This window comes from Procambarus clarkii, chromosome 51 (assembly GCF_040958095.1).
Source record: "Procambarus clarkii isolate CNS0578487 chromosome 51, FALCON_Pclarkii_2.0, whole genome shotgun sequence".
In the NCBI taxonomy this organism is placed as follows: domain Eukaryota; kingdom Metazoa; phylum Arthropoda; class Malacostraca; order Decapoda; family Cambaridae; genus Procambarus; species Procambarus clarkii.
Genome location: NC_091200.1, coordinates 33,835,649 through 33,862,527, shown reverse-complemented (window position 1 = coordinate 33,862,527; position 26,879 = coordinate 33,835,649). Strand labels below are relative to the sequence as shown.

Here is a 26,879-nt window from a genome sequence, read left to right as displayed (position 1 = left end):
CTAGAACACCACTCCTGCGACAGTCAAGGTGCCAGGATTGAACAATGCTCCTGCCACAGTCAAGGTGCCAGGCTTGAACACTGCTCCTGCCACAGTCAAGGTGCCAGGCTTGAACACCACTCCTGCCACAGTCAAGGTGTCATGCTTGAACACCACTCCTGCCACGGTCAATGTGTTATGCTTGAACACCACTCCTGCCACGGTCAAGGTGCCATGCTTGAACACCGCTCCTGCCACAGTCAAGGTGCCATGCTTGAACACCACTCCTGCCACAGTCAAGTTGCCAGGCTTGAATACTGCTTGTGCCTCAGTCAAGGTGCCAGGCTTGAGAACTACTCCTGCCACAGTCAAGGTGCTAGGCTTGAACACTGCTCCTGCCACAGTCAAGGTACCAGGCTTGAACACTGTTCCTGCCACAGTCAAGGAGCCAGGCTTGAACAACACTCCTGCCACTGTCAAGGTGCCAGGCTTGAATACCACTCCTGCCACAGTCAAGGTGCCATGTTTGAACACCACTCTTGCCACAGTCAAGGTGCAAGGCTTGACCACCATTCCTGCCACAGTCAAGGTGAGAGGCTTGAACACTGCTCCTGCCACAGTCCAGGTGCCTGGCTTGAACACCACTCCTGCCACAGTCAAGGTTTCATGCTTGAACACCACTCCTGCCACGGTCAAGGTGTTATGCTTGAACACCACTCCTGCCACAGTCAAGGTGCCAGGCTTGAACACCACTCCTGCCACAGTCAAGGTGCCAGGCTTGAACACTGCTCGTGCCACAGTCAAGGTGCCATGCTTGAACACCGCTCCTGCCACAGTCAATGTGCCATGCTTGAACACCACTCCTGCCACAGTCAAGTTGCCAGGCTTGAATACTGCTTGTGCCTCAGTCAAGGTGCCAGGCTTGAGCACTGCTCCTGCCACAGTCAAGGTGCCAGGCTTGAACACTGCTCCTGCCAGAGTCAAGGTGCCATGCTTGAACACCGCTCCTGCCACAGTCAAGGTGCCAGGCTTGAACACTGCCCCTGCCACAGTCAAGGTGCCAGGCTTGAACACCACTCCTGCCACAGTCAAGGTGCCAAGCTTGAACACCGCTCCTGCCACAGTCAAGGTGCCAGGCTTGAACACTGCTCCTGCCACAGTCAAGGTGCCAGGCTTGAACACCACTCCTGCCAAAGTCAAGGTGCCAGGCTTGAACACTGCTCCTGCCACAGTTAAGGTGTCATGCTTGAACAATGCTCCTGCCACAGTCAAGGTGCCAGGCTTGAACACTGCTCCTGCCACAGTCAAGGTGCCAGGCTTGAACACTGCTTCTGCCACAGTCAAGGTGCCAGGCTTGAACACCACTCCTGCGACAGTCAAGGTGCCATGCTTGAACACTGCTCCTACCACAGTCAAGGTGCCACGCTTGAACACCACTCCTGCGACAGTCAAGGTGCCAGGCTTGAACACTGATCCTGCCACAGTCAAGGTGCCAGGCTTGAACACCACTGCTGCCATAGTCAAGGTGCCAGGCTTGATCACCACTCCTGCCACAGTCAAGGTGCCAGGCTTGAACACTGCTCGCGCCACAGTCAAGGTGCCATGCTTGAACACCGCTCCTGCCACAGTCAAGATGCCATGCTTGAACACCACTCCTGCCACAGTCAAGTTGCCAGGCTTGAATGCTGCTTGTGCCTCAGTCAAGGTGCCAGGCTTGAGCACTACTCCTGCCACTGTCAAGGTGCCAGGCTTGAACACCACTCCTGCCACAGTCAAGGTGCCATGCTTGAACACCACTCTAGCCACAGTCAAGGTGCCAGGCTTGAACACTGCTCCTGCCACAGTCAAGGTGCCAGGCTTGAACACTGCTCCTGCCACAGTCAAGGTGCAATTCTTGAACACCACTAGTGCCACAGTCAAGGTGCCATGCTTGGACACTGCTCCTGCCACATTCAAGGTGACATGATTGAACACTGCTCCTGCCACAGTCCAGGTGCCTGGCTTGAACACCACTCCTGCCACAGTCAAGGTTTCACGCTTGAACCCCACTCCTGCCACGGTCAAGGTGTTATGCTTGAACACCACTCCTGCCACAGTCAAGGTGCCAGGCTTGAACACCACTCCTGCCACAGTCAAGGTGCCAGGCTTGAACACTGCTCGTGCCACAGTCAAGGTGCCATGCTTGAACACCGCTCCAGCCACAGTCAAGGTGCCATGCTTGAACACCACTCCTGCCACAGTCAAGTTGCCAGGCTTGAATACTGCTTGTGCCTCAGTCAAGGTGCCAGGCTTGAGCACTGCTCCTGCCACAGTAAAGGTGCCAGGCTTGAACACTGCTCCTGCCAGAGTCAAGGTGCCATGCTTGAACGCCACTTATGCCACAGTCAAGGTACCAGGCTTGAACACCACTCCTGCCACTGTCAAGGTGCCAAGCTTGAACACAACTCCTGCCACAGTCAAGGTGCCATGCTTGAACACTGCTCCTGCCACAGTCAAGGTGCCACGCTTGAACACCTCTCCTGCGACAGTCAAGGTGCCAGGCTTGAACACTGCTCCTGCCACAGTCAAGGGGCCATGCTTGAACACCACTTCTGCGACGGTCAAGGTGCCAGGCTTGAATACCACTCCTGCCACAGTCAAGAGGCCCATGCTTGAACACTGCTCCTGCCACAGTCAAGGTGCCATTCTTGAACACTGCTCCTGCCACAGTCAAAGTGCCAGGCTTGAACACCACTCCTGCCACAGTCAAGATGCCAGGCTTGAACACTGCTCCTGCCACAGTCAAGGTGCCAGGCTTGAACACCGCTCCTGCCACAGTCAAGGTGCCAGGCTTGAACACCACTCCTGCCACAGTCAAGGTGCCAGGCTTGAACACTGCTCCTGCCACAGTCAAGGTGCCATGCTTGAACACTGCTCTGGCTACAGTCAAGGTCCCTGGCTTGAACACTGCTCCTGCCACAGTAGAGGTGCCAGGCTTGAACACCGCTCCTGCCACAGTCAAGGTGCCAGGCTTGAACACTGCTCCCGCCACAGTCAAGGTGCCAGGCTTGAACACCACTCCTGCGACAGTCAAGGTGCCATGCTTGAACACTGCCCCTGCCACAGTCAAGGTGCCTGGCTTGAACACCACTCCTGCCACAGTCAAGGTGCCATGCTTGAACACCGCTCCTGCCACAGTCAAGGTGCCAGGCTTGAACACTGTTCCTGCCACAGTCAAGGTGCCAGGCTTGAACACCACTCCTGCCAAAGTCAAGGTGCCAGGCTTGAACACTGCTCCTGCCACAGTTAAGGTGTCATGCTTGAACAATGCTCCTGCCACAGTCAAGGTGCCAAGCTTGATCACTGCTCCTGCCACAGTCAAGGTGCCAGGCTTGAACACTGCTTCTGGCACAGTCAAGGTGCCAGGCTTGAACACCACTCCTGCGACAGTCAAGGTGCCAGGCTTGAACACTGCTCCTGCCACAGTCAAGGTGCCAGGCTTGAACACTGTTCCTGCCACAGTCAAGGTGCTAGGCTTGAACACCACTCCTGCCACAGTCAAGGTGCCAGGCTTGAACACCACTCCTGCCACAGTCAAGGTGCCAGGCTTGAACACTGCTCGTGCCACAGTCAAGGTGCCATGCTTGAACACCGCTCCTGCCACAGTCAAGGTGCCATGCTTGAACACCACTCCTGCCACAGTCAAGGTGTTATGCTTGAACACCACTCCTGCCACAGTCAAGGTGCCAGGCTTGAACACCACTCCTGCCACACTCAAGGTGCCAGGCTTGAACACTGCTCGTGCCACAGTCAAGGTGCCATGCTTGAACACCGCTCCTGCCACAGTCAAGGTGCCATGATTGAACACCACTCCTGCCACAGTCAAGTTGCCAGGCTTGAATACTGCTTGTGCCTCAGTCAAGGTGCCAGGCTTGAGCACTACTCCTGCCACAGTCAAGGTGCTAGGCTTGAACACTGCTCCTGCCACAGTCAAAGTACCAGGCTTGAACACTGCTACTGCCACAGTCAAGGTGCCAGGCTTGAACACCACTCCTGCCACTGTCAAGGTGCCAGGCTTGAACACCACTTCTGCCACAGTCAAGGTGCCATGCTTGAACACCACTCTTGCCACAGTCAAGGTGCCAGGCTTGAACACCATTCCTGCCACAGTCAAGGTGCCAGGCTTGTACACTGCTCCTGCCACAGTCAAGGTGCAATTCTTGAACACCACTACTGCCACAGTCAAGGTGCCATGCTTGGACACTGCTCCTGCCACATTCAAGGTGACATGCTTGAACACTGCTCCTGCCACAGTCCAGGTGCCTGGCTTGAACACCACTCCTGCCACAGTCAAGGTTTCATGCTTGAACACCACTCCTGCCACGGTCAAGGTGTTATGCTTGAACACCACTCCTGCTACAGTCAAGGTGCCAGGCTTGAACACCACTCCTGCCACAGTCAAGGTGCCAGGCTTGAACACTGCTCGTGCCGCAGTCAAGGTGCCAGGCTTGAACACCGCTCCTGCCACAGTCAAGGTGCCATGCTTGAACACCACTCCTGTCACAGTCAAGTTGCCAGGCTTGAATACTGCTTGTGCCTCAGTCAAGGTGCCAGGCTTGAGCACTGCTCCTGCCACAGTCAAGGTGCCAGGCTTGAACACTGCTCCTGCCAGAGTCAAGGTACCATGCTTGAACGTCGCTCCTGCCACAGTCAAGGTGCCAGGCTTGAACACCACTCCTACCACTGTCAAGGTGCCAGGCTTGAACACAACTCCTGCCACAGTCAAGGTGCCATGCTTGAACACTGCTCCTGCCACAGTCAATGTGCAATTCTTGAACGCCACTACTGCCACAGTCAACGTGCCATGCTTGGACACTGCTCCTGCCACAGTCAAGGTGCCAGGCTTGAACACTGATCCTACCACAGTCAAGGTGACATGCTTGAACACTGCTCCTGCCACAGTCAAGGTGCCTGGCTTGAACACCACTCCTGCCAGAGTCAAGGTGTCATGCTTGAACACCACTCCTGCCACGGTCAAGGTGTTATGCTTGAACACCACTCCTGCCACACTCAAGGTGCCACGCTTGAACACCACTCCTGCCACAGTCAAGGTGCCAGGCTTGAACACCACTCCTGCCACAGTCAAGGTGCCAGGCTTGAACACTGCTCCTGCCACAGTCAAGGTTCCAGGCATGAACACCGCTTCTGCCACAGTCAAGGTGCCAGGCTTGAACACCACTCCTGCCACAGTCAAGGTGTTATGCTTGAACACCACTCCTGCCACAGTCAAGGTGCCAGGCTTGAACACTGCTCCTGCCACAGTCAGGTTGCCAGGCTAAAACACCACTCATGTCACTGTCAAGGTGCCAGGCTTGAACACTGCTCCTGCCACAGTCAAGGTGCCATGCTTGAACACTGCCTTGATAACTTGGAGAACCCGATACCTGATATTATCTTCCTAGGTGACTTCAACTTGCCTAGTCTCAGGTGGAAAATAGCAAACAATAATATTATACCAGGAAATCTATCAGGACCTAACCAACCACAGATTAGAGAACTACTTAGATTCTGTGACAAATTTTCACTCAATCAGCAGATATCGGAGCCAACGAGAAATGAAAATATTCTAGATCTGGTCTTTACGAACAATGAAGACATTATCAGTGACATTACGATATCAGATACCACATACTCAGATCACAAACTCATTGAAGTGCAAACGACCATCAATACTCAGAATAGACCTAAAACGTTGATGAAGCGAGAGGGGCTATTCAGTAAATTCAATTTTAATAATAAAAGGATAGACTGGGAGATAATAAACAGGGAACTTACAAACATTCCATGGGGAACTGTTCTAAATAATACAAGTCCTACAGAAGGAATAGAAAAACTGACTTCAGAAGCGTATCAAGTCTGTCTGAAACATGTTCCTTTGAGGAAAGCCAGAAAGAGATCTAACGTAGAAAGAGAACGCAGACGACACTATAAACGCAGGAAAAAAATAACGGAACTGCTTATACAGACACGAATTTCCCGTCAAAGAAGGAATAATTTAAATAGGGAGATTGAAGAAATCGAGCGGAAATTGAAACACTCATATGAAACTGAAGAAAGGCAGTTAGAACAGAAAGCAATTCAGGAAATAAAGAAAAATCCAAAATATTTCTTCTCATATGCGAAATCAAAAGCAAAAACCACTGCCAGTATTGGACCTATTCGTACAAGTGAAGGTTCATACACGGAGGATGACAAAGAAATTAGTGAAATCCTAAAAAAGCAGTATGAGGACATGTTTAGCACTCCAATAAACAACATGAAGGTGGAAGATCCAGACAATTTCTTTATGCGGGATATTCAAACCCCTGTAAATATAACTGATATAAACACGAGCGCACTAAATTTTGAAAAAGAAATTGAAAACATGCCCATGCACTCGGCCCCAGGTCCAGACTCATGGAATTCAATATTTATAAAGAAATGCAAAGTGCCGGTAGCACAGGCACTCAGTATAGTGTGGAGGAAGAGCTTGGACACGGGGGAGATACCAGATGCACTTAAAGTAGCAGACATAGCCCCTCTACACAAGGGAGGGAGCAAAGCATTGGCAAAAAATTATAGACCAGTTGCACTAATATCGCACATCATAAAAGTATTTGAGAGAGTGATTAGGAGTCAGGTCACCAATTTCATGGAGACCAATGACCTTCACAACCCAGGCCAACATTGATTTCGAGCGGGAAGATCGTGCCTCTCACAGCTACCTGAGCACTACGACAAAGTCACTGAGGCATTAGAAGAGAAACAGAATGCTGATGTGATATACACGGACTTCGCAAAGGCTTTCGATAAATGTGACCATGGCGTGATAGCACACAAAATGAAGTCAGTGGGAATAACCGGTAAAGTAGGACGCTGGATACTCAGTTTTCTGTCAAACAGGACTCAGCGAGTAACTGTCAACCATATAAAATCTAGTCCAAGTGCAGTGAAAAGCTCTGTACCTCAGGGTACAGTCCTTGCACCGCTGCTTTTCCTTATTCTCATATCAGATATAGACAAAAATACAAGTCACAGCTTCGTATCATCCTTTGCAGATGACACAAAAATCAGTATGAAAATTACCTCGGCTGAGGACATTGAAAAACTTCAAGCTGATATTAATAAAGTTTTCGACTGGGCATCAGAAAATAACATGATGTTTAACAGTGATAAATTCCAGGTACTCAGGTACGGTAAAAATGAGGACCTTAAACATAATACAGAGTACAAAACACAATCAAATGTACCCATAGTAGGAAAACAGCATGTAAAGGATTTGGGAATAATAATGTCTGACGACCTAACGTTTAAGGAGCATAACCAAGCAAATATTGCGACAGCCAGAAAAATGATAGGATGGATTACGAGAACTTTCAAATCCAGGGATCCCATCACAATGGTTGTACTCTTCAAGTCACTTGTGTTGTCCCGTCTTGAGTACTGCTCAGTACTCACTTCCCCCTTCAGAGCAGGAGAGATTGCTGAAATAGAGGGAATACAGAGAACATATACGGCACGCATAGACGCAATAAAGCACCTAAATTATTGGGATCGTCTCAAAGCCCTCCAAATGTACTCGCTAGAAAGAAGACGAGAGAGATGTCAATTAATATACACCTGGAAGATACTGGAGGGCCAAGTACCAAATCTACACAGTAAAATAACAACGTACTGGAGTGAAAGACATGGAAGAAAATGTAGAATAGAACCAATGAAGAGCAGAGGTGCCATAGGCACAATCAGAGAACACTGTATAAACATCAGAGGTCCGCGGTTGTTCAACGTCCTCCCAGCAAGCATAAGAAATATTGCCGGAACAACTCTGGACATTTTCAAGAGGAAACTAGATTTATTCCTCCAAGGAGTGCCGGACCAACCGGGCTGTGGTGGGTATGAGGGCCTGCGGGCCGCTCCAACCAACAGTCTGATGGACCAAACTCTCACAAGTCGAGCCTGGCCTCGGGCCGGGCTTGGGGAGTAGAAGAACTTCCAGAACCCCATCAACCAGGTATCATCCAGGTAACTGCTCCGGCCACAGTCAAGGTTCCAGGCTTGAACACCGCTCCTGCCACAGTCAAGGTGCCAGGCTTGAACACTGCTCCTGCCACAGTCAAGGTGCCATGCTTGAACACTGCTCCTGCCACAATCAAGGTGCCAGGCTTGAACACCACTCCTGCCACAGTCAAGGTGCCAGGCTTGAACACTGCTCCTGCCACAGTCAAGGTGCCAGGCTTGAACACCACTCCTGCGACAGTCAAGGTGCGATGCTTGAACACTGCACCTGCCACAATCAAGGTGCCAGGCTTGAACACCACTCCTGCCACAGTCAAGGTGCCAAGCTTGAACACCGCTCCTGCCACAGTCAAGGTGCCAGGCTTGAACACTGCTCCTGCCACAGTCAAGGTGCCAGGCTTTAACACCACTCCTGCCACAGTCAAGGTGCCAGGCTTGAACACTGCTCCTGCCACAGTCAAGGTACCAGGCTTGGACACTGCTCCTGCCACAGTCAAGGTGCCAGGCTTGAACACTGCTTCTGCCACAGTCAAGGTGCTAGGCTTGAACACCACTCCTGCGACAGTCAAGGTGCCATGCTTGAACACTGCTCCTACCACAGTCAAGGTGCCAGGCTTGAACACTGCTCCTACCACAGTCAAGGTGCCACGCTTGAACACCACTCCAGCGACAGTCAAGGTGCCAGGCTTGAACACCGCTCCTGCCACAGTCAAGGTGCCAGGCTTGAACACTGCTCCTGCCACAGTCAAGGTGCCTGGCTTGAACACCACTCCTGCCACAGTCAAGGTGCCATGCTTGAACACTGCTCCTGCCACAATCAAGGTGCCAGGCTTGAACACCACTCCTGCCACAGTCAAGGTGCCAGGCTTGAACACTGCTCCTGCCACAGTCAAGGTGCCAGGCTTGAACACCACTCCTGCGACAGTCAAGGTGCGATGCTTGAACACTGCACCTGCCACAATCAAGGTGCCAGGCTTGAACACCACTCCTGCCACAGTCAAGGTGCCAAGCTTGAACACCGCTCCTGCCACAGTCAAGGTGCCAGGCTTGAACACTGCTCCTGCCACAGTCAAGGTGCCAGGCTTGAACACTGCTCCTGCCACAGTCAAGGTACCAGGCTTGGACACTGCTCCTGCCACAGTCAAGGTGCCAGGCTTGAACACTGCTTCTGCCACAGTCAAGGTGCTAGGCTTGAACACCACTCCTGCGACAGTCAAGGTGCCATGCTTGAACACTGCTCCTACCACAGTCAAGGTGCCAGGCTTGAACACTGCTCCTACCACAGTCAAGGTGCCACGCTTGAACACCACTCCAGCGACAGTCAAGGTGCCAGGCTTGAACACCGCTCCTGCCACAGTCAAGGTGCCAGGCTTGAACAGTGCTCCTGCCACAGTCAAGGTGCCTGGCTTGAACACCACTCCTGCCACAGTCAGGGTGTCATGCTTGAACACAACTTCTGCCACGGTCAAGGTGTTATGCTTGAACCCCACTCCTGCCACAGTCAAGGTGCCATGCTTGAACACCGCTCCTGCCACAGTCAATGTGCCATGCTTGAACACCACTCCTGCCACAGTCAAGGTGCCATGCTTGAACACCACTCCTGCGACAGTCAAGTTGCCAGGCTTGAATACTGCTTGTGCCTCAGTCAAGATGCCAGGCTTGAACACTGCTCGTGCCACAGTCAAGGTGCCAAGCTTGAACACTGCTCCTGCCAGAGTCAAGGTGCCATGCTTGAACACCGCTCCTGCCACAGTCAAGGTGCCAGGCTTGAACACCACTCCTGCCACTGTCAAGGTGCCAGGTTTGAACACCACTCCTGCCACAGTCAAGGTGCCATGCTTGAACACCACTCCTGCCACAGTCAAGGTGCCAGGCTTGAACACCATTCCTGCCACAGTCAAGGTGCCAGGCTTGAACACTGCTCCTGCCACAGTCAAGGTGCAATTCTTGAACACCACTACTGCCACAGTCAAGGTGCCAGGCTTGAACACTGCTCCTTCCACAGTCAAGGTGCCTGGCTTGAACACCACTCCTGCCACGGTCAAGGTGTTATGCTTGAACAACACTCCTGCCACAGTCAAGGTGCCAGGCTTGAACACCGCTCCTGCCACAGTCAAGGTGCCAGGCTTGAACACCACTCATGTCACTCAAGGTTCCAGGCTTGAACACCACTCCTGCCACAGTCAGGTTGCCAGGCTTGGATACTGCTTGTGCCTCAGTCAAGGTGCCAGGCTTGAGCACTGCTCCTGCCACAGTCAAGGTGCCATTCTTGAACACTGCTCCTGCCACAGTCAAAGTGCCAGGCTTGAACACCACTCCTGACCCACAGTCAAGGTGCCAGGCTTGAACACTGCTCCTGCCACAGTCAAGGTGCCAGGCTTGAATACCACTCATGTCACTGTCAAGGTGCCAGGCTTGAACACTGCTCCTGCCACAGACTAGGTGCCATGCTTGAACACTGCTCCGGCCACAGTCAAGGTTCCAGGCTTGAACACCGCTCCTGCCACAGTCAAGGTGCCAGGCTTGAACACCACTCCTGCCACAGTCAAGGTGCCAGGCTTGAACACTGCTCCTGCCACAGTCAAGGTGCCATGCTTGAACACTGCTCTGGCTACAGTCAAGGTCCTTGGCTTGAACACTGCTCCTGCCACAGTAAAGGTGCCAGGCTTGAACACCGCTCCTGCCACAGTCAAGGTGCCAGGCTTGAACACTGCTCCTGCCACAGTCAAGGTGCCAGGCTTGAACACCACTCCTGCGAGAGTCAAGGTGCCATGCTTGAACACTGCCCCTGCCACAGTCAAGGTGCCAGGCTTGAACACCACCCCTGCCACAGTCAAGGTGCCAAGCTTGAACACCGCTCCTGCCACAGTCAAGGTGCCAGGCTTGAACACTGCTCCTGCCACAGTCAAGGTGCCAGGCTTAAACACCACTCCTGCCAAAGTCAAGGTGCCAGGATTGAACACTGCTCCTGCCACAGTTAAGGTGTCATGCTTGAACAATGCTCCTGCCACAGTCAAGGTGCCAGGCTTGAACACTGCTCCCTGCCACAGTCAAGGTGCCAGGCTTGAACACTGCTTCTGCCACAGTCAAGGTTCCAGGCTTGAACACCACTCCTGCCACAGTCAAGGTGCCAGGCTTGAACACTGCTCCTGCGACAGTCAAGGTGCCATGCTTGAACACTGCTCCTACCACAGTCAAGGTGCCACGCTTGAACACCACTCCTGCGACAGTCAAGGTGCCAGGCTTGAACACCGCTCCTGCCACAGTCAAGGTGCCAGGCTTGAACACTGCTCCTGCCACAGTCAAGGTGCCAGGCTTGAACACCACTCCTGCCACAGTCAAGGTGTCATGCTTGAACACCACTCCTGCCACGGTCAAGGTATTATGCTTGAACACCACTCCTGCCACAGTCAAGGTATCAGGCTTGAACACCACTCCTGCCACAGTCCAGGTGCCAGGCTTGAACACAGCTCCTGCGACAGTCAAGGTGCCATGCTTGAACACTGCTCCTACCACAGTCAAGGTGCCACGCTTGAACACCACTCCTGCGACAGTCAAGGTGCCAGGCTTGAACACCGCTCCTGCCACAGTCAAGGTGCCAGGCTTGAACACTGCTCCTGCCACAGTCAAGATGCCATGCTTGAACACCGCTCCTGCCACAGTCAAGGTGCCATGCTTGAACACCTCTCCTGCCACAGTCAAGTTGCCAGGCTTGAATACTGCTTGTGCCTCAGTCAAGGTGCCAGGGTTGAGCACTACTCCTGCTACAGTCAAGGTGCTAGGCTTGAACACCGCTCTTCCACAGTCAAGGTGCCAGGCTTGAACACCACTCCTGCCACAGTCAAGGTGCCATGCTTGAACACCACTCCTGCCACAGTCAAGGTGCCAGGCTTGAACACCATTCCTGCCACAGTCAACGTGCCAGGCTTGAACACTGCTCCTGCCGCAGTCAAGGTGCAATTCTTGAACACCACTACTGCCACAGTCAAGGTGCCATGCTTGGACACTGCTAATGCCACATTCAAGGTGACATGCCTGAACACTGCTCCTGCCACAGTCAAGGTGCCTGGCTTGAACACCACTCCTGCCACAGTCAAGGTTTCATGCTTGAACACCACTCTTCCCACAGTCAAGGTGCCAGGCTTGAACACCACGCCTGCCACAGTCAAGTTGCCAGGCTTGAATACTGCTTGTGCCTCAGTCAAGGTGCCAGGCTTGAGCACTGCTCCTTCCACAGTCAAGGTGCCAGGCTTGAACACTGCTCCTGCCAGAGTCAAGGTGCCATGCTTGAACACCGCTCCTGCCACAGTCAAGGTGCCAGGCTTGAACACGACTCCTGCCACTGTCAAGGTGCCAGGCTTGAACACCACTCCTGCCACAGTCAAGGTGCCATGCTTGAACACCACTCCTGCCACAGTCAAGGTGCCAGGCTTGAACACCATTCCTGCCGCAGTCAAGGTGCCAGGCTTGAACACTGCTCCTGCCACAGTCAAGGTGCAATTCTTGAACACCACTACTGCCACAGTCAAGGTGCCATGCTTGGACACTGCTCCTGCCACATTCAAGGTGCCAGGCTTGAACACTGATCCTACCACAGTCAAGGTGACATGCTTGAACACTGCTCCTGCCACAGTCAAGGTGCCTGGCTTGAACACCACTCCTGCCACAGTCAAGGTGTCATGCTTGAACACCACTCCTGCCACGGTCAAGGTGTTATGCCTGAACACCAATCCTGCCACAGTCAAGGTGCCAGGCTTGAACACCACTCCTGCCACAGTCAAGGTGCCAGGCTTGAACACTGCTCGTGCCACAGTCAAGGTGCCATGCTTGAACACCACTCCTGCCACAGTCAAGGTGCCAGGCTTGAACACCACTCCTGCCACAGTCAAGGTGCCAGGCTTGAACACTGCTCCTGCCACAGTCAAGGTTCCAGCCTTGAACACCGCTCCTGCCACAGTCAAGGTGCCAGGCTTGAACACCACTCCTGCCACAGTCAAGGTGTTATGCTTGAACACTGCTCCTACCACAGTCAAGGTTCCAGGCTTGAACACCGCTCCTGTCACAGTCACGGTGTCATGCTTGAACACAACTTCTGCCACGGTCAAGGTGTTATGCTTGAACCCCACTCCTGCCACAGTCAAGGTGCCATGCTTGAACACCGCTCCTGCCACAGTCAATGTGCCATGCTTGAACACCACTCCTGCCACAGTCAAGGTGCCATGCTTGAACACCACTCCTGCGACAGTCAAGTTGCCAGGTTTGAATACTGCTTGTGCCTCAGTCAAGATGCCAGGCTTGAACACTGCTCGTGCCACAGTCAAGGTGCCAGGCTTGAACACTGCTCCTGCCAGAGTCAAGGTGCCATGCTTGAACACCGCTCCTGCCACAGTCAAGGTGCCAGGCTTGAACACCACTCCTGCCACTGTCAAGGTGCCAGGTTTGAACACCACTCCTGCCACAGTCAAGGTGCCATGCTTGAACACCACTCCTGCCACAGTCAAGGTGCCAGGCTTGAACACCATTCCTGCCACAGTCAAGGTGCCAGGCTTGAACACTGCTCCTGCCACAGTCAAGGTGCAATTCTTGAACACCACTACTGCCACAGTCAAGGTGCCAGGCTTGAACACTGCTCCTTCCACAGTCAAGGTGCCTGGCTTGAACACCACTCCTGCCACGGTCAAGGTGTTATGCTTGAACAACACTCCTGCCACAGTCAAGGTGCCAGGCTTGAACACCGCTCCTGCCACAGTCAAGGTGCCAGGCTTGAATACCACTCATGTCACTCAAGGTTCCAGGCTTGAACACCACTCCTGCCACAGTCAGGTTGCCAGGCTTGGATACTGCTTGTGCCTCAGTCAAGGTGCCAGGCTTGAGCACTGCTCCTGCCACAGTCAAGGTGCCATTCTTGAACACTGCTCCTGCCACAGTCAAAGTGCCAGGCTTGAACACCACTCCTGACCCACAGTCAAGGTGCCAGGCTTGAACACTGCTCCTGCCACAGACTAGGTGCCATGCTTGAACACTGCTCCGGCCACAGTCAAGGTTCCAGGCTTGAACACCGCTCCTGCCACAGTCAAGGTGCCAGGCTTGAACACCACTCCTGCCACAGTCAAGGTGCCAGGCTTGAACACTGCTCCTGCCACAGTCAAGGTGCCATGCTTGAACACTGCTCTGGCTACAGTCAAGGTGCCTGGCTTGAACACTGCTCCTGCCACAGTAAAGGTGCCAGGCTTGAACACCGCTCCTGCCACAGTCAAGGTGCCAGGCTTGAACACCACTCCTGCGAGAGTCAAGGTGCCATGCTTGAACACTGCCCCTGCCACAGTCAAGGTGCCAGGCTTGAACACCACCCCTGCCACAGTCAAGGTGCCAAGCTTGAACACCGCTCCTGCCACAGTCAAGGTGCCAGGCTTGAACACTGCTCCTGCCACAGTCAAGGTGCCAGGCTTAAACACCACTCCTGCCAAAGTCAAGGTGCCAGGATTGAACACTGCTCCTGCCACAGTTAAGGTGTCATGCTTGAACAATGCTCCTGCCACAGTCAAGGTGCCAGGCTTGAACACTGCTCCCTGCCACAGTCACGGTGCCAGGCTTGAACACTGCTTCTGCCACAGTCAAGGTTCCAGGCTTGAACACCACTCCTGCCACAGTCAAGGTGCCAGGCGTGAACACTGCTCCTGCGACAGTCAAGGTGCCATGCTTGAACACTGTTCCTACCACAGTCAAGGTGCCACGCTTGAACACCACTCCTGCGACAGTCAAGGTGCCAGGCTTGAACACCGCTCCTGCCACAGTCAAGGTGCCAGGCTTGAACACTGCTCCTGCCACAGTCAAGGTGCCAGGCTTGAACACCACTCCTGCCACAGTCAAGGTGTCATGCTTGAACACCACTCCTGCCACGGTCAAGGTATTATGCTTGAACACCACTCCTGCCACAGTCAAGGTATCAGGCTTGAACACCACTCCTGCCACAGTCCAGGTGCCAGGCTTGAACACAGTTCCTGCGACAGTCAAGGTGCCATGCTTGAACACCACTCCTGCGACAGTCAAGGTGCCAGGCTTGAACACCGCTCCTGCCACAGTCAAGGTGCCAGGCTTGAACACTGCTCCTGCCACAGTCAAGATGCCATGCTTGAACACCGCTCCTGCCACAGTCAAGGTGCCATGCTTGAACACCACTCCTGCCACAGTCAAGTTGCCAGGCTTGAATACTGCTTGTGCCTCAGTCAAGGTGCCAGGCTTGAGCACTACTCCTGCTACAGTCAAGGTGCTAGGCTTGAACACTGCTCCTGCCACAGTCAAGGTACCAGGCTTGAACACTGCTCCTGCCAGAGTCAAGGTGCCATGCTTGAACACCGCTCTTCCACAGTCAAGGTGCCAGGCTTGAACACCACTCCTGCCACAGTCAAGGTGCCATGCTTGAACACCACTCCTGCCACAGTCAAGGTGCCAGGCTTGAACACCATTCCTGCCACAGTCAACGTGCCAGGCTTGAACACTGCTCCTGCCGCAGTCAAGGTGCAATTCTTGAACACCACTACTGCCACAGTCAAGGTGCCATGCTTGGACACTGCTCCTGCCACATTCAAGGTGACATGCTTGAACACTGCTCCTGCCACAGTCAAGGTGCCTGGCTTGAACACCACTCCTGCCACAGTCAAGGTTTCATGCTTGAACACCACTCCTGCCACGGTCAAGGTGTTATGCTTGAACACCACTCTTCCCACAGTCAAGGTGCCAGGCTTGAACACCACGCCTGCCACAGTCAAGTTGACAGGCTTGAATACTGCTTGTGCCTCAGTCAAGGTGCCAGGCTTGAGCACTGCTCCTTCCACAGTCAAGGTGCCAGGCTTGAACACTGCTCCTGCCAGAGTCAAGGTGCCATGCTTGAACACCGCTCCTGCCACAGTCAAGGTGCCAGGCTTGAACACGACTCCTGCCACTGTCAAGGTGCCAGGCTTGAACACCACTCCTGCCACAGTCAAGGTGCCATGCTTGAACACCACTCCTGCCACAGTCAAGGTGCCAGGCTTGAACACCATTCCTGCCGCAGTCAAGGTGCCAGGCTTGAACACTGCTCCTGCCACAGTCAAGGTGCAATTCTTGAACACCACTACTGCCACAGTCAAGGTGCCATGCTTGGACACTGCTCCTGCCACATTCAAGGTGCCAGGCTTGAACACTGATCCTACCACAGTCAAGGTGACATGCTTGAACACTGTTCCTGCCACAGTCAAGGTGCCTGGCTTGAACACTGTTCCTGCCACAGTCAAGGTGTCATGCTTGAACACCACTCCTGCCACGGTCAAGGTGTTATGCCTGAACACCAATCCTGCCACAGTCAAGGTGCCAGGCTTGAACACCACTCCTGCCACAGTCAAGGTGCCAGGCTTGAACACTGCTCGTGCCACAGTCAAGGTGCCATGCTTGAACACCACTCCTGCCACAGTCAAGGTGCCAGGCTTGAACACCACTCCTGCCACAGTCAAGGTGCCAGGCTTGAACACTGCTCCTGCCACAGTCAAGGTTCCAGCCTTGAACACCGCTCCTGCCACAGTCAAGGTGCCAGGCTTGAACACCACTCCTGCCACAGTCAAGGTGTTATGCTTGAACACTGCTCCTGCCACAGTCAAGGTTCCAGGCTTGAACACCGCTCCTGTCACAGTCAAGGTGCCAGGCTTGAACACCACTCATGTCACTCTCAAGGTTCCAGGCTTGAACACTGCTCCTGCCACAGTCAAGGTGCCATGCTTGAACACTGCTCCGGCTACAGTCAAGGTGCCTGGCTTGAACACTGCTCCTGCCACAGTCAAGGTGCCAGGCTTGAACACCGCTCCTGCCACAGTCAAGGTGCCAGGCTTGAACACCACTCCTGCCACAGTCAAGGTGCCAGGCTTGAACACTGCTCGTGCCACAGTCAAGGTGCCATGCTTGAACACCACGCCTGCCACAGTCAAGTTGCCAGGCTTGAATACTGCTTGTGCCTCAGTCAAGGTGCCAGGCTTGAGCACTGCTCCTTCCACAGTCAAGGTGCCAGGCTTGAACACTGCTCCTGCCAGAGTCAAGGTGCCATGCTTGAACACCGCTCCTGCCACAGTCAAGGTGCCAGGCTTGAACACGACTCCTGCCACTGTCAAGGTGCCATGCTTGAACACCACTCCTGCCACAGTCAAGGTGCCAGGCTTGAACACCATTCCTGCCGCAGTCAAGGTGCCAGGCTTGAACACTGCTCCTGCCACAGTCAAGGTGCAATTCTTGAACACCACTACTGCCACAGTCAAGGTGCCATGCTTGGACACTGCTCCTGCCACATTCAAGGTGCCAGGCTTGAACACTGATCCTACCACAGTCAAGGTGACATGCTTGAACACTGCTTCTGCCACAGTCAAGGTGCCTGGCTTGAACACCACTCCTGCCACAGTCAAGGTGTCATGCTTGAACACCACTCCTGCCACGGTCAAGGTGTTATGCCTGAACACCAATCCTGCCACAGTCAAGGTGCCAGGCTTGAACACCACTCCTGCCACAGTCAAGGTGCCAGGCTTGAACACCACTCCTGCCACAGTCAAGGTGCCATGCTTGAACACCACTCCTGCCACAGTCAAGGTGCCAGGCTTGAAAACAACTCCTGCCACAGTCAAGGTGCCAGGCTTGAACACTGCTCCTGCCACAGTCAAGGTTCCAGCCTTGAACACCGCTCCTGCCACAGTCAAGGTGCCAGGCTTGAACACCACTCCTGCCACAGTCAAGGTGTTATGCTTGAACACTGCTCCTGCCACAGTCAAGGTTCCAGGCTTGAACACCGCTCCTGTCACAGTCAAGGTGCCAGGCTTGAACACCACTCATGTCACTCTCAAGGTTCCAGGCTTGAACACTGCTCCTGCCACAGTCAAGGTGCCATGCTTGAACACTGCTCCGGCTACAGTCAAGGTGCCTGGCTTGAACACTGCTCCTGCCACAGTCAAGGTGCCAGGCTTGAACACCGCTCCTGCCACAGTCAAGGTGCCAGGCTTGAACACTGCTCCTGCCACATTCAAGGTGCCAGGCTTGAACACCACTTCTGCGACAGTCAAGGTGCCATGCTTGAACACTGCTCCTGCCACAGTCAAGGAGCCAGGCTTGAACACCACTCCTGCGACAGTCAAGGTGCCATGCTTGAACACTGCTCCTGCCACAATCAAGGTGCCAGGCTTGAACACCACTCCTGCCACAGTCAAGGTGCCAAGCTTGAACACCGCTCCTGCCACAGTCACGGTGCCAGGCTTGAACACTGTTCCTGCCACAGTCAAGGTGCCAGGCTTGAACACCACTCCTGCCACAGTCAAGGTGCCAGGCTTGAACACTGCTCCTGCCACAATCAAGATACCAGGCTTGAACACTGCTCCTGCCACAGTGAAGGTGCCAGGCTTGAACACTGCTTCTACCACAGTCAATTTGCCACGCTTGAACACCACTCCTGCGACAGTCAAGGTGCCAGGCTTGAACACCGCTCCTGCCACAGTCAAGGTGCCAGGCTTGAACACTGCTCCTGCCACAGTCAAGGTGCTAGGCTTGAACACCACTCCTGCCACAGTCAAGGTGTCATGCTTGAACACCACTCCTGCCACGGTCAAGGTGTTATGCTTGAACACCACTCCTGCCACAGTCAAGGTATCAGGCTTGAACACCACTCCTGCCACAGTCCAGGTGCCAGGCTTGAACACAGCTCCTGCGACAGTCAAGGTGCCATGCTTGAACACTGCTCCTACCACAGTCAAGGTGCCACGCTTGAACACCACTCCTGCGACAGTCAAGGTGCCAGGCTTGAACACCGCTCCGGCCACAGTCAAGGTGCCAGGCTTGAACACTGCTCCTGCCACAGTCAAGATGCCATGCTTGAACACCGCTCCTGCCACAGTCAAGGTGCCATGCTTGAACACCACTCCTGCCACAGTCATGTTGCCAGGCTTGAATACTGCTTGTGCCTCAGTCAAGGTGCCAGGCTTGAGCACTACTCCTGCTACATTCAAGTTGCTAGGCTTGAACACTGCTCCTGCCACAGTCAAGGTACCAGGCTTGAACACTGCTCCTGCCAGAGTCAAGGTGCCATGCTTGAACACCGCTCTTCCACAGTCAAGGTGCCAGGCTTGAACACCACTCCTGCCACAGTCAAGGTGCCATGCTTGAACACCGCTCTTCCACAGTCAAGGTGCCAGGCTTGAACACCACTCCTGCCACAGTCAAGGTGCCATGCTTGAACACCACTCCTGCCACAGTCAAGGTGCCAGGCTTGAACACCATTCCTGCCACAGTCAACGTGCCAGGCTTGAACACTGCTCCTGCCACAGTCAAGGTGCAATTCTTGAACACCACTACTGCCACAGTCAAGGTGCCATGCTTGGACACTGCTCCTGCCACATTCAAGGTGACATGCTTGAACACTGCTCCTGCCACAGTCAAGGTGCCTGGCTTGAACACCACTCCTGCCACAGTCAAGGTGTCATGCTGGAACACCACTCCTGCCACGGTCAAGGTGTTATGCCTGAACACCAATCCTGCCACAGTCAAGGTGCCAGGCTTGAACACCACTCCTGCCACAGTCAAGGTGCCAGGCTTGAACACTGCTCGTGCCACAGTCAAGGTGCCATGCTTGAACACCACTCCTGCCACAGTCAAGGTGCCAGGCTTGAACACCACTCCTGCCACAGTCAAGGTGCCAGGCTTGAACACTGCTCCTGCCACAGTCAAGGTTCCAGCCTTGAACACCGCTCCTGCCACAGTCAAGGTGCCAGGCTTGAACACCACTCCTGCCACAGTCAAGGTGTTATGCTTGAACACCGCTCCTGCCACAGTCAAGGTTCCAGGCTTGAACACCGCTCCTGCCACAGTCAAGGTTCCAGGCTTGAACACCGCTCCTGCCACAGTCAAGGTTCCAGGCTTGAACACTGCTCCTGCCACAGTCAAGGTGCCATGCTTGAACACTGCTCCGGCTACAGTCAAGGTGCCTGGCTTGAACACTGCTCCTGCCACAGTCAAGGTGCTAGGCTTGAACACCGCTCCTGCCACAGTCAAGATGCCAGGCTTGAACACTGCTCCTGCCACATTCAAGGTGCCAGGCTTGAACACCACTTCTGCGACAGTCAAGGTGCCATGCTTGAACACTGCTCCTGCCACAGTCAAGGAGCCAGGCTTGAACACCACTCCTGCGACAGTCAAGGTGCCATGCTTGAACACTGCTCCTGCCACAATCAAAGTGCCAGGCTTGAACACCACTCCTGCCACAGTCAAGGTGCCAGGCTTGAACACTGCTTCTGCCACAGTCAAGGTGCCATGCTTGAACACTGCTCCTGCCACAGTCAAGGTGCCATGCTTGAACACCACTCCTGCGACAGTCAAGTTGCCAGGCTTGAATACTGCTTGTGCCTCAGTCAAGATGCCAGGCTTGAGCACAGCTCCTGCCACAGTCAAGGTGCCAGGCTTGAACACTGCTCCTGCCAGAGTCAAGGTGCCATGCTTGAACACCGCTCCGGCCACAGTCAAGGTGCCAGGCTTGAACACCACTCCTGCCACTGTCAAGGAACCAGGTTTGAACACCACTCCTGCCACAGTCAAGGTGCCATGCTTGAACACCACTCCTGCCACAGTCAAGTTGCCAGGCTTGAATACTGCTTGTGCCTCAGTCAAGATGCCAGGCTTGAGCACTGCTCCTGCCACAGTCAAGGTGCCATGCATGAACACCACTCCTGCCACAGTCAAGGTTCCAGGCTTGAACACCATTCCTGCCACAGTCAAGATGCCAGGCTTGAAAACTGCTCCTGCCACAGTCAAGGTGCAATTCTTGAACACCACTACTGCCACAGTCAAGGTGCCATGCTTGGACACTGCTCCTGTCACATTCAAGGTGCCAGGCTTGAACACTGATCCTACCACAGTCAAAGTGCCAGGCTTGAACACTGCTCCTGCCACAGTCAAGTTGCCAGGCTTGAATACTGCTTGTGCCTCAGTCAAGGTGCCAGGCTTGAGCACTGCTCCTGCCACAGTCAAGGTGCCAAATTTGAACACCACTCCTGCCACAGTCAAGGTGCTAGGCTTGAACACTGCTCCTGCCAGAGTCAAGGTGCCATGCTTGAACACCGCTCCTGCCACAGTCAAGGTGCCAGGCTTGAACACCACTCCTGCCACTGTCAAGGTGCCAGGCTTGAACACTACTCCTGTAATAGTCAAGGTGCCATTCTTGAGCACCGCTCCTGACACAGTTTATGCATTTTTCACTTACTGGGTGCAGCTCATTTATGAGTTTAAAACACACCTCAAATTTATGAGGTTCACCACACACGGCACAAAAATAGTTTTTGCTTTATCAGTACCTGGCCACGTGACGTCCCCAGCGTTGACACTTATAACACCCACGAGGGGGAGGGTTGTAGAGTGCTATGTTATAGTGCCGACCTAAAGCTGTTCTAGAGTAAATTCTATTTGGTATAGGCATGGCACCTTTTCATGTGGCAGCTATGAGGCCATATCTCAGACGTTTAGGGTTTACAACATTTTCATCACAGACATATACAGGCTAAATATGTTTATTAACATTGAATATAGCAATGGTTACATTTGGACACCTTGGTACTGCATTTTTCATCTTAATACATGTAAACTGGGTGTTTAGCAACACATTTACAAAAGCACTGTCGTTTGTAACGAAGACATAGTCACTTTTATCTCTAGGTAACTTAATGACCATGTCATAATATGTCGCAGAGGCTTCACAACCACTGCACTTTTCCCTCTACTGTGGTTCCCAGAGAAAAATCTAGCCGTAAAGTTTGGCAGCAGCCGAATTGGGTGTGTTAGATCGTGCCGTTCTCGAATGCTTACGTCGCTGACTTTTACTCATTTGCACCTTGTAACCTATATCATATGCACCGCCCTCTGATATGTCGTGGGTCATCACTGAGGAGATCGCACCATCATTAAAGAACAACTGATGAGCATACGGTGGTCCCCAAAGTCACTATCTGGCAACGGTGATGTGCTGCCCGGCATCTCGCCCAGGACAGTTGCCATGACGTCAAAAACATAACATCTATATGCAGGGTACTACGGTACACTCGCCCCACAGTGAACCACAAAGCAGCACACCAGCAGATGGCCTATTCACAGGGTGGAAGGGGCCGCGAACCATCAAACAAGATCAGCAGAAATATATCGGCCAGCCTGCATATATGAGGCTCCACTATTTTCCAGGTCACAGCGTACTTGCAGATCCGCGAGCTAAATTTTAAGTTAGTGGCATATGCATAAATACCTGGAGTCTGCTCAATACTTACAACAAAATTGAAATACGCAGTCAACAAACCGTAGTTCTTGAGAGTTCTTGAGAGATGTGCAATAAGCATGTTGATCATGAAGGCGTTCCTGGCACCATATCCTCCTTTCCTGGCCGGGCGAGGAGCTAGGCCTAACACAGTTATAGTTGGTGCCACACCAATGCCTAATATTCCAACGGCTCCTTTGTTAATCCACAAAGTTTTTGTAATTAAAGTTTCTAACCCCCTTCAATCGTCAGAGCACTACTTCACATCAACTAATGTAGAAGTGGAGAGTTAAGGCATCACTCAAAGTATCTACACTGAAAAGAGGCTGCATTGTTTCATGATCACTAGTGTCTCCGATCAAAGAAAAAGGCAATCACGGCTCAGCGGTTGTATGGCGCAAGAGATATTTTCGGGTACCTGACATGTTTGTTTAGGCCCAATAGGTGTGTGAGGAGGAGAGGCGTCCCTTCGCAGGCCAACAACAAGGCTACAAATGTCACTTCTAATTTACCAGTGCAGGTGATAACCAAGTTTCAGACCCACCTGGTGTGTACGTGTGCCCCAGATTAGCTATTAAGCTTCGTAAATGCAGCAAGTCCAATTACACCATCGTCAACGAGCGCCAACGCCGGAGAGGACCCCAGAAACGTCCACCCCCTACGCAGCCTAAGCCTACACTTTCTCAGTAGAAAAAAGAAAGATCCTGAACCGACGCCCACGCAGACGGGGTGGGGCTGTTCGCAAGATGCAGCTGTGTGGATTCTCTGCTCCATTATGTAACCAGATACAACTTCCTTGGTCTTGAGGTCCCACTGTACAGCAGTGTTGTAGCCAGACTGGGTCGCCAATGAAGAGAGAGGCTATGTGCTCTCAAGTCTGTGGCAGGTTACCATCCAAGATATGATGCAAATGTGAGAATTAGCAAAATGATGTATTTCTCATATATTAGATCTCCAATCGATTATGTTGCATCTATGCTTGCTCTAGTACCTTAGAAAATGCTTGTAGGGTTCGAAAAGATGCAAAACGTAGCCATGAGGATTATCCTCGGATGCCCCCGTACAACTATATCACAAAACACGAGGAAGGAACTGAATATTTCATGTGTGTAAGTGATCGTGGCACTGAAATTAATGCATTAATTGGTATCAAGATACTTAGGCTAACCCACTCTAACCCCTGCACTGAAGCCCTCCAAGCCTTCTTTCTTGAAGGTCAGCATCCCTCCAAAAGGATTGCCAAAACCGCCACTGTGCTCAGCTTCTATTATATTCATCACCTCTACCAAGATAGACAAGAACGACACTTTCCTGCCCAATGGGAGACAACTTTCAAATTACTGCCCCCCCCCCTTTCCCACCCAAGAAGCTGATTAGAGAACAAGCCTTGCTTCCACAAGAAGCAAAGTTCAATGCTAAGCGATGCATTGGTCAGTGAGTGCTCCCTTTTCCAAATTATTTATACTGATGGCTCCTTGCAACAGTCCCATGGTGCAGCTGGAAGTGCAGTTGTTGTGACAGGGAGAGATGGTTCCTTCTCCCATGAGTGTGGAGCGCATCTAAGTAACTGGGCCTCCACTCTTCAAACAGAATTGGTTGCCATAATTTTTTCACTTGAGCACGTATATGAATCCAAAGTTGACACGCTAATTTTAAGTGACTCCTTGTCATCCTCGAATGCCCTCTGCTCCTCAAGGCATAACTGTGACTTGCATATAATTGAAGCTAGACACAAATATGGTGAAATAATCAATGATGGAGCCTGAGTTTGTCTCCTGTGGATTCCTTCCCATATTGGTCTCCGAATGCATGGTACAACTGATGCGTTAGCCAAGACTTTTGCTCATAACAAGGAATTGATTACAATCTTGGACTGTCTTTGAGCAGCCCGAGGGCAGAAATATTCCGGGAACATCAACAAAATTTCGTTGACTTGATGTAAAATGAAATTCACACCAGTTACTCCATCAATCATCATTCTATTATGCAGGAAGAACCGCACGAGCGAACCAGAACCGAACCAGCGTCTACGGATCATTTAATAAGGTTAGCAGACCTCTAGATGTTACCACTGCTAGGCTTAGGCTCGGCTACAAACACCACTGGGAGTTTCTAACATCTGCAGATGTAGATTTGACTAAATGTAAGCTCTGTCAGCAGAACTACTCGCATACATTGCGCCATTATATAATGGAATGAAAAAATTGCGGAATTCAGAGAAAACACCATCAATGGAGTCCAAGAAATGTGTAAGTACTTCATTCATAGTGATGTACTTCCGGAAATCTTAGCGAAATATGCAAATTAATGCATGCATATGGTATACATGGTATGCATATGATATGTATATGGCATGCATATGGTATGCATGGTATACAGATAAATTGGGAGCAAATAAACCAAGACTTCACAGAAATAAGCTGGGAAGAACAGCTAGAAAATGAAAACTTGAACCAGTGCCTGAAAAAAATAAGCTCAGTAGGACTAAATATGCTACTACCACTAAATAGAAATATGCTCAAACTGCATACCCCTAAGAAAAAAGAGGAAGAGATGCCGATTGGAACGAGAACATCGTTCCCTCTATAGGCGAAGAAAACGAAACGCGGAACAACTTGAGAGTCGCACCCTATCAAGAACGGCGAAGAAGGTTAGGTAGAGAAACTAAAACAATTAAAGTAAAGCTACAGGAATCATACAAAACCCAGGGGAGGCAAAGAGAGCAAAAGGCCATCAGTGAAGGACCTATGGCTATTCCACGACCAAGAGACGGCTTCCTGAACCTTGCTGGAATCAACCTCACTGAGGACCAAGTCATTCACCTAAATCTGGGTATAAACTGTTACGTTATGTCCAGACCAAGTGAGATGGCCCGGAAAGTGGAGTTGGAGATCCTGTTGGACGACATATTCGACCTCGAGACACAAAAGAAGGTCACCACCAGAGGCACCTTACAAGCAGAACTTATTGCAGAAGGAGGAAGGAATCGAGGCAACTACAGAAGCACCATACTGTCCCCCGAGCTCAAAGCGGCAGCTAAGAGCCTTCGTGAGAACAAGGAGATAGTTGTCAGGAGAGGCGACAAGTCGCCAATATACGTCATTCTTAAGAAAGACGAATATCTGGCGAAAATGAACCTCATACTCTCTGACCAAACTAAATTCCAAAGGGCAACGAAGGACACTACAGCCGAACTAAAAGTAAAGGTCAACAAATTGATCGAAACTGTGAACGCCAAGAAATCTGGGCTCCACCTGCCAAAGATTATTGGGGAATATAAACCTGGATATGCGTATGGAAATGTCAAGACACACAAGCCTGGAAACCCACTTCGGCCAATCATCAGCCAGATACCCACACCCACGTACAGACTGGCGAAACGACTCAACGGCTTGCTGACTCCTTATGTCCCTTGCGCCTTCAGCCTGAAGTCTCCAAAGGAATTTGTTGACTTGCTGCGGGGAACACGGGCCACAGAGATAAGAGCCTCGTTGGACGTAGAATTTCTGTTTACCAACGTACCTGTGGATGAAACAATCAGGATGATAGCCAATAGAGTGTACTGTGATTCGGCCTGTACTCCTCTTGACATACCAGAAAACAGTCTAAGGAAACTACTCCAAGCTTGTACTAAAGAGGCATCCTTCTTGCGCCCGGATGGACACATGTATAAGCAAGTAGATGGGGTCGCCATGGGTTCTCCCCTAGGTGTCCTGTTTGCAAACTTCTACATGGGTACCATCGAGCAAAAAGTCTTAGTTGACATGAACTTGAAACCGGCCATATACTGCAGGTATGTTGACAACATTTTTACACAGGTACCTGATGTCAGACATCTGCAGGAGCTGAAGGAGGAATTTGAGCAGAATTCTGTGTTGCGTTTCACTTACGAGATGGAGAAGGATGGGAAGCTGCCCTTTCTAGATGTAACAGTCATGGAAAGGAGCGGAGTTTTCCACACTGCAGTCTATACTAAGGAAACAAACATAGGAATGTGCCTGAATGCCAACAGTGACTGCCCAGACAGGTACAAGAGGAGTGTTGTTAACGCTTATGTCGACTGTGCCCTCAGCCACAGCTCAGAATGGAAGCAAGTCGACGAAGAACTCTGTAGGGTAAGGCAGGTCCTAGTCAACAACGGCTTCTCCAATGGTTTTGTGGAAGACATCATAAGAAGGAAAGTGAAACGCCATGCAACTTCTGAAGAGACAACTAACACAACACCTATACCCCCTATTAGACTATTTTACAGGAACTTTTTTTCCACAGCCCATAAAACGGAGGAAAGGGTCCTGAAAGATATTGTCAGTAGAAACGTTATCCCTACAGACAATAATCAGAAGATACAACTGACGATTTACTATAAAACCAGAAAAACAGCCAGCCTACTCATTAGAAACTCTCCAGAAACAAAGCAGAACGCTTTAAAAGAGACCAACGTCGTCTATGCCTTCAAATGCCCTCTTGGGGACTGTAAGCCTCAAAAAACCCAGTATATAGGCAAGACAACAACATCTCTTTCCAGGCGTTTAACGATGCATAAGCAACAGGGCTCCATTAAGGAACATATAAT

At 52.0% G+C, this 26,879-nt stretch overlaps 1 protein-coding gene across 1 annotated transcript; it reads right to left on the bottom strand.

The window, feature by feature from the left end:
- Positions 1-22,056, bottom strand: LOC138351836 (outer membrane protein A-like). Its single transcript, XM_069303849.1, has 9 exons — positions 21,987-22,056; positions 20,394-21,023; positions 16,976-17,317; positions 15,500-16,309; positions 13,038-13,753; positions 11,936-12,587; positions 9,402-10,045; positions 4,534-5,293; positions 1-734 (listed from the first exon to the last, which is right to left on the bottom strand). The coding sequence occupies exons 1-9, from the start codon at positions 22,054-22,056 to the stop codon at positions 1-3; spliced, it is 5,358 nt and encodes a 1,785-aa protein (XP_069159950.1).
- Between the last annotated feature and the right edge of the window lie 4,823 nt (positions 22,057-26,879).